The sequence below is a fragment of the Cyclopterus lumpus genome, chromosome 13, assembly GCF_009769545.1.
Source record: "Cyclopterus lumpus isolate fCycLum1 chromosome 13, fCycLum1.pri, whole genome shotgun sequence".
Taxonomy (NCBI): Eukaryota; Metazoa; Chordata; class Actinopteri; order Perciformes; family Cyclopteridae; genus Cyclopterus; species Cyclopterus lumpus.
This window is the reverse complement of record NC_046978.1, coordinates 4255795-4264608: the sequence shown is the minus strand read 5'-3', so window position 1 is coordinate 4264608 and position 8814 is coordinate 4255795. Positions and strand designations below refer to the sequence as shown.

The 8814-nt window shown below is 41.3% G+C and overlaps 1 protein-coding gene across 1 annotated transcript; it reads right to left on the bottom strand.

The window, feature by feature from the left end:
* Window positions 1-1224: 1224 nt before the first annotated feature.
* shox2 (short stature homeobox 2) lies at window positions 1225-7226 on the bottom strand. The gene is made up of 5 exons (XM_034548827.1): window positions 6971-7226; window positions 5114-5322; window positions 2697-2754; window positions 2284-2372; window positions 1225-1518 (listed from the first exon to the last, which is right to left on the bottom strand). Exons 1-5 carry the CDS (start codon window positions 7224-7226, stop codon window positions 1225-1227), a joined length of 906 nt encoding a protein of 301 aa, XP_034404718.1.
* Window positions 7227-8814: the final 1588 nt, after the last annotated feature.

The window sequence follows — 8814 nt, the reverse complement described above, 5'->3', positions numbered from 1 at the left end:
TTTCGGTGGATTCACGTTTCACATGTGATGGAAAAAGTAAAACAATTTCATGAATATTCTCTTTTTTTTAAGAAACCCGTGCCTCAGGTAAGTTCACTTTCACTGTTATAAAAACATCAAAATTACATACAGAAAGCACATGTTTTTTGAATACACGGAAATGAAGTAAAATACAAAATTAACAAATTCCTCACAAGGCATAACGCCACTAAATAATAAAAATAATGCATGTTTCTTGTGTATAAACATATTTTACACGTGTCCGTACCGGTTCGCATACAGTTCTCGTGTTACTCTCATTTATTCATGTTCACTGTGTTAAAGAGGACATATTTACCACATATGGACACTAGATCGAGTTATCCTGAACAAAAAGTTCAGCATAGACTATGACACATATATTATAATCTCACATTTCTGGCGCCGATAGTTGCACCTTTACCAGAGGAGGTCCAAACAAGGTCAAATGCAGGCCAAACATTCAAGTGAGAGTTGCCCTTCCTTAGGGAGGGGAGGGGGGAGAGGGAGCACGAAAGGGGGGAGAGATGGCTCACATCACGTCATCCGTGAAGGCAAACTCATGCAAACACTGCTTGGGCATTTTTGAATTTCGGACAAGAAACAGAAGAGGGGAAAAAAAAAACACTTCGAATATTGTCTCTTTTTTTTTGTTCTTCTTCTCTGTTTCGTCAAAGAATTCCCGCTCCGTCCTTTTACAGAGAAAGTGTTTTATAACGAGGCCAGCCTCTATATAGGTTGAAAAGGAAGCAATAATAATATAATATTAAATCAGAACAACTGCAGAATGGTTCGCCTTGTTTGACAAAGTATCGACCGTCCCAGCTGCATCGTCCTCCTCCTCAGGATGTCCCGCCCTCCTCGGCCACGTGGCTGCAGAGAAGGACCCTTGTAGCCTTGCTATCCATCCCATCCGCCACTTTATTGGACGTCCAAAAATCACATCTGTGTATAGGCTATCGCGTCACAGTCTCTTTTTTTGTCATTGTCTTTTCTTTGTCTCATAAATAACCCATATACTTTTTTGTTTATAGTTATACTCGTCCTCCTTCATTTATAAAAGAAAACATAAATATCGTCCTTGGATAATTTGTTCTCACTTTGTTCTTTTTCCTCACTTTGAAAGCGTTCAAGTTCAGTGTCTCTCAGCCGCGAGGCGGTGGCAGGTAGCGCGTGGGCGCCTCGTGCCCCCCAGTCTACCTGGCGTCACAGTCCCAGTGCGGCCGTGTGCTTTTTGGCCTTCAGTCTCAGGTCCGCGATGCTGGAGTTCTTGCTGGTGTTCTTGGCGGCAGCGGCGGCGGCCACGACGGAGGCGGCGGAGGCGGACTCGGCCGCAAGCGTCGCCAGGGGCAACCCGAACGGCGGCGCCGGGAACATCATGTAGGGTGCGTGCGCCGCCAGGTGAGAGTGCAGGTGGTGCTGCGCGTGGGCCACGGCGCTGTCCAGCTGCAGTTGCGCCTGCACCTGAAAGGAGAAGGGTGGCACGTTGCAATGACTATCCTATGGGACGGGACGCACGGGTGGGGAGAGAAGGGGGGAGAACATGCGTTAACTTTGCAGTGGTTTATCGGAAAGAGTCATTTCACTATAGTGTCACTGTTGTGTGGTTCAGCGACCAGCATTCAGCTGGACCTCAGGGTTCAACCCCCGAGCTTTTCTACTGACGTGTCATTGAGCAATATCACTGGATGGCATGAGCTATCGGGATATTATTGACTGTGTGGCTCTTGTGAATCAAAGGTCACATTTGAGTTTTCATTTGGACATCAATAGCATGAAATCGAATCTCAAGTCATTGCCTTTGGGAATCTTGGGCTTTCGCCGACAGGATACTAAGACCAGTGGTGCTCAAAGTGAGGACTGGACTTCACTAAAATACAATGCAGTATAAATTGTGTTTCTATTCTGAGACTTCACCACAACCAGATGGACAATTATCAAAAAGAAACCAATTAACCTTAACATTAGGCTCTACTTTAGTGTGAGGTAGGAACACATTGAGAAACTCCTGGCCTCTGAAGTACTAATATGTTTGCCTGCTGCAGTAAAATAGGCATATGAATGAGCCATAAAACAATAGAGGTGATTTTCCAATTAGGTAGTACAGGCGGCGCTGTGTTGGCTCAGTGCTTTTGCCGGTGTGGTAATAAGAGTTTAGTTACCCCCTACATTGGAACTGGAGCATAGCACTTGGGCAGAGCCTGTGCCAAGACAGCAGTTCTGGGATTGGTCTGATTTTAAGATAGATGCTTCAAAGTAACTTGCCTGTTGGAATGGCATCCGTAAAGCCCCCACGTTGACATATGGCGCAACACGACAAGCTTCAAACTGACTCGCTGCTCCAATCAGGACTCCTGCAAAAGCACAGATGATAGCCTAATTGTGAGGATAATATTCAAAACCAACAAAGAGGTAAACTGTATATGAATATCGAGCAGTGAGCTGATTGTCTTGGAAAACTTTAATAACGTCCTAGATGAACATGCACTAAAGAAATCACAGTGTTTTTGATGGCTTAATTAACTGAAAATGAAACCACGTCCCAAATAGTAACAGTGCGTAAAGATTAAACATGCTGCATACATTTGACAGTGCTGTTGCCTTGTAATATAATATAATATAATATAATATAAATATAGTTATTGTTTTATGTAGGAGCATGCAGGATAAAAGCTTACCTTTATGTAACTGGTTCTCCTGCTTTCTGCATTTGGCTCTTCTATTCTGGAACCAAACCTGCAGGGACAGAAATTAATTAGAGACCTACTGATTGGCAGCTGCTTGTGAGGCCATGTGTAATTCCTCTCAAAGTGACAACAACCGCAGAAAAACAATATCCCCACGGAGCACTAAAATATTAATGGCACTGCTTAACCCCAGATTTGAATTATTACATTTAGTACAACAAGGGAGAGAGAGTGGGGGGTTGGAGCAGAGAGTGAGCGCAAGAATGGAGCGAAAAATAGAAAGTAGTAAATCTCCGAAAAGAGGGACATTAAAACCTTATTGGGAGAATAGAAACACGCTTGTTGGAAATGTGCAGGACCATTTGACTATAATAAATAACCTTGTCAGCGTTGGTTTCATCTTTCTATGGATTAGTGTCCCCGAAGAGTTGAATGGACTCTCAGATATCGAATAGCAGCAACGCTATTATGGTTTTGGACATCAGAGAAGGCGATCTGAGAGCATCTCCTTCTTTCTCTTTATATCTCCCTCTCATTAAATGACCGCTGAAATTAATTACCCTTATCTGCAGAAAATCCATGTGAGTGAAACGCTTAAATGCCTTGCTGTTTTGTCTAATCACCGCCATAACACACACTTTTACACACACACACACACACACGCAGACACACGCACACACACGCACACACTCACACACAAAAAGAAAACACTTCAAAGACAGCTCACTTCTCTTTTTCCTTTTGTTGAAATCGACAAGCGTCAATTTCAGAGAACCGCCTTGGAACACAGATTAAACGATTTATTTCTATGATAATCTACAGAGCTCGGGCTAAATTAGCCCACAATACTACATGTCAATCTGCAATCTCCCTTACATTAGGTCCATACACACATAAGCATGATTGAAATATCATATTGACTTGGCTGTCAACTGGCTTCATTTATTGGCCACATGTATGTCAGTCGGAAGTCCTTTTGTGCTCGCTTCAGCTGTAATTTATCGTGATGATAAAAGCAAATGCTCTGCTGTTATCGATTGAGGCAGATATGTTTTGAAAATCAAAAATACATGTTTAGCCTGTGAAAACAACTGCTACAATGATATAATACTCTCACATAGAGAAAGAGGGGGAGCGCTGCTCTTGATTTGGGTTGAAAATAATACATAATTTATGCAAATCCCCGAGCTGTGCTCCTTGTTGGGGATACAATACGCCTTATTGGTGAGATTCCAGTTCAGGCCGGGAGAGCCCTGCGAAAAGCTGGCTTGAACATTTCTTTTTGAACGGGGGGGGGGGGGGAGAGTTTGGGATGGGGGTCTTTTTTTGGGGCTGGTTTTATGATTTCTTTTTTTCGCTTCGACCGCCATATTCAATATAGAGACAAATGCTCAGTCCTCCCCTGAGTCGGAGCTACGGGATAAAAGAGTCTGGAATAATATATTATAGAGTTCTGATAAATCAGATGAGAGCAGTATATGTTCATTGTCCCCCTGCTCCCATTACACAAGGCATGGCTGAGCCCCCCCCCCCCCCCCTCCCGACTGGCTGCCTTACTGGGTTTCTGCGCAGATGGTCTGTCCCCATGAACAACGACAGCATCTCTGACAAACGGGGGGGCCTTGGTAACATTACACCCAGAAATGGACGGTAAATATTCGTAGGTTTATTTGTTTCGGTGGATTAGGACATGCAGATTAAAACGACTCGTGAAACAAACAAAGGCATAATTGGGATAAATAAAACAAATTAAATAATCTGAGAGACAAGCTGAGAGACAAATAATCTAATCAGAAAATTATGACAAAATAACATTTTGATGGTGAACTCTGAAATCTTGTTCAATGTATTAACACCTATACAAACACTAATTGGGGGGTTCCTCTGAACGGTTTTGTTGAATCCAGGCCTCTATAGTGTATGTCTGCGCATGTTTAGGCTTCTACATTTAAACCTCCACAAAACAAAATGTTATCAGACCTATGCGTTATATCCAGATTATCAAAACAAAAATCAGTGAATATATTATTAAAATCCTTCCTGGAAAAACTCGGGAAAAAATTGTTGCACTTCTAATTATTTTCTTTTCTATTATCAATATTTTCTTCTTCTTCTTCTTCTTCTTCTTCTTCTTCTTCTTCTTCTTCTTCTTCTTCTTCTTCTTATTATTATTCTTAGTCTGTCTGACAGCATGTGGGTCTCTTTTGTGTCCATATTTTTTAGCCTATACTCGTTCATACTGTCACAGTAATATAATTATTATTATCTTATTATTTTTCTTCTTTTTTATAATGTACTCAAATGTAATGGCCCTCTGCGTGAAACAGTGTCTAACCAAATACGACATTAATGTTGCCCCAATATGATTATAACAATTGAGAGTGATTATATTCTTCTCATGCTCTTACCTGTACTCGGGCCTCCGACAGTCCCAGTCGCTGGCTCAGCTCCTCCCGCATGAAGGCGTCCGGGTAGTGGGTCTCGTCGAAGAGCCGCTCCAGCTCGTTGAGCTGCTCTAATGTGAAGTTAGTCCGACTTCTCCTCTGTTTGATTTTAGTCTGTGCCTCGTCGTCTAAAGGCTTCGAGTCCTCCTTCCTCTCCTTCACGTCCGTGTGGCCTGTTTTGAGGGTGAGGGAGACATCAACATCATGAGGCTGAACTGTGACCTCCACTCCGTGGTCATCGTTGGCCTTCATCGTCACATATTTGCGAATTATTTTAAATTTCTCTGGAAACATGAGAGGAAAGCCAAAAATAAATTGAGCCAAATTAACGGATGTGCAACTCTGCCAGGGATTAAAGGCATAGCTGAAATAACGTGCACTAAACATAAATGATTATCTTCAGCAATTAAAATAAAACCTCGATGATAAGGAAGAAAGAAAGAAAGACATGCCCTCCCAGCCCTCAAATATCACAGAGCTATCAGACCTCGGATGTTTTGTAGAGCTACATAAAGCTCTTTAATTATTAACTGCTTATAAATATGCAACGCTGTGCCCACTGTTGGATGTCTGATACATGCTTGTCGCAGTTCCGCTTTTAACCACGCTGCCCATGACGAACAGATGTCTTTTTTTTTTTACAAGCCACCCAACTCTAAGATATCTTGTCCTGTGTGTTGTCATATTTTGTCCGGGTTTCATAAAACACAACGAACAGCTGCTTCAGTTTCAATAAAAATATAAACATATACATTATCTTAAAGACAATTGGAACTGATCGGCATGGAAGCATTGTACGCAGAAGCAATATTTTATATTTAATAAATTGTGTACGATTTTATGCTGTCTTTATTTGCATTTTTATTTGCTCTTTTTTCGTTATGCAATTAGGAAAGAAAACACTGAATTATTGAGGACAACAACGAAAAACAATTATTCCACCTTAAGTCTATTGGATGTATTTTTATTTTTTAAATATGAGCTCATCAGGTTTTTATTAATCTAGTTGACCTGCTTTCATACCTGAAAATAGACATGTGCACTGGGTAACTCCAGAAATGACAGGACTTGATTGCCACATGCAGTGATGTCTTTATGTCAGGTGTTTGATGCGCCTTCTTTTAGTTGAAACATTAATATAAATCATATATTAAGCTATCTGAGGTAACTGACAATCAATGACGCGTTTGGAATTAATTATTTTAACGTACATTGGTTCTAATCAATTAAGATAGACTTTTAAACTACAGCGCTTTTTTGAACACTTAATGCAAATCAATGACCAGAATGACCTCATGTTACTTTCATAAACGTGTGATATACAAATAAAATGCATTAGATTGGATTTAAGCCCTTTCATATTATGATAGAATAGTTATTAGTTTGCCACATGGAGGCCTTGTTTATAATTCTGAGCCCTTTGAATAAATGCAAACTTTTTGAAACTGTACCACAGCAAGACAATCATAAGCTGCGATCACCTGATAAAGATGGGAGTTGTTATGAGCAATAAAGGTTATAAGCTCTATAAGGAGGGTGTTTTTTATGGTGCATATGGCAAAATAAACGAAATATTATGAAGATACTTTCAAAAAACACCCTTCCAGATCTCTAACTCACATCGACTATTGGGATCAAGTCTGCGGTATCGCCTCAGCTTGCATCATAAACGAAAACGAAGATGTTTTAACAGCATTTCGCAAATAAAACGACGTGGATACGCTGTATCTGTTCGATTTGCCAAATGCTCGTCGGTAAGTCCTCTATTCCTGTCGATAAAGACTGCAGCATACACAGCATCGCACGACATTGCAGTCCTACCGTCTATGAGTTTGGGGCTCCCGGCATCCCTGATTCTTTCCGGGCCGAGCATGTCCGTTTCCCTGCCCGGCGAGAGCGCACCGTTCCGGGTGACGGCTGCAGCCTCCTCTCGGCTCCCGGGCTCCGCCGTTAAAGACTCCCTGCTGCCCGCTCGCGTCGACCCGGTCTCCAACACCTCCCTGTAGGTTATCACTTCCTTCTTCTCCTTCACTTTCTGATCGAAAGACTTAGACACGAAAGCGGTGAGCTCTTCCATCACTACCTTCTCTCCTCTTAAAAAAAAAAAAAATATCTCCACACTCACTCACTCTCTCACTCACACACACTCTCTCTCTCTCCCTTTGCTCCACCACAGCTTAAGACATCAATAGTGTGGCTCGTTTTAAAGTCGACCCCTTGAAAACGATAGCCTGCGAAAGGATGCTGCCAACTCTGGAAGAAAATGTAAAAAATATAAAGAATATATCTTCTCAGCCAATTCCTCCCTCCTTTGGTAGCGGAGTTGGGAACCTGCTGGTGATCCTCTATTGAAGTCACAGTATTTATACTTTGCGGCGCCTTGCCCCCTTGATCCGTGCAAATTACCTCCCCTCAAGATGCCGGGATGAGCCCCCCTTCCCCTTCACTGATATGGGAGAGAGAGGAGAGAGGAGTTAAAAAAACACACATTAGCAGCACCGTTACTATTGGCCATTAATCCGAGATTGACATGAAGGACTAATTAATTTAATTAAGCGCTCATTCGCTGGTATTGTCCTGAGTTAGTTTTTAAACACCCGTGAGATGGTCATGGATCTCTCTCTCTCTCTCTCTCTCTCTCTCTCTCCCTCGCTCTCTCTCTGCAGGGGTGTGGCTTAGAAATCTGAAAATGACAAGAGAGAGAGGGAAGCACATGGGTGAGGAGTCCTTCCTCAATATATCTCTGTGATCTGGGGGAAATAAGTCACAACGATGACACGGAGAGGAAAGGGGTAAACAAAAAAGAAAGAAAAAGGCGAACCAGCTGGGATGCCAAGAGGAGCAGCAACGACTTTAATACATGGAGCTTTGAGAGGAAGCTCAAGTGATCATATGGCTAAAAAGCCCAGTCGCATACAGTTGGTTTTTGACGTGTTCATTTATGTTTTTTGATGTGTTTGTATGAAACCACGTTGCCATTTTGATTTTTTAACACATTTCGCTGCAAAAATAGATAAATATAGAAATACAAGTTTGAAATAATGTGAGAAAGTGCTCATATTATAAAATAATTGTAGTATAGTTTGAGGACTAATGTGATATTCTAAAAAATATGATAAACGACATAATAACCATAAACACGTTATTATTATGATTATTATTATTATTATTATTATTATATCCTGTAATAATGTTAATGCACATGCTCCACAGTCTATTAAAATGTATAAGTCTGACAGTTTGGGACCCTGCGAGACAAATCATTTAATGTTTCACGCTATTTGCAGCATTGCTTTATGTTTCTAATCAGCAATTATGTATTTTTAATTGTCGTCATTAGTGAGACTATATCGCTTAATATTCATTCTCAGTGGACTTTTTAAGCCATTAGGATGTTAAATAGCAGCTAAACGTTTCATTATAATGCCTCTCGCGATGCATTGCCACTGGGCTTACTAATTAACGTTTTCAACTTGCCTTTTCCCGCTGAAATGATTGCCTATATTTGCAAAAATAAATAAACAATGGTCGACTTGCGGTGAAAGTATAGCGCCGCGGAGAGAGCAATTAAGTGAGAAGAGGAGGAAACAGAGGCAGACAAAATACAGCGGGATTTTGTAAACGTCGAGATGAATTTGAAGCATACACGTGTTTATTGATGATCT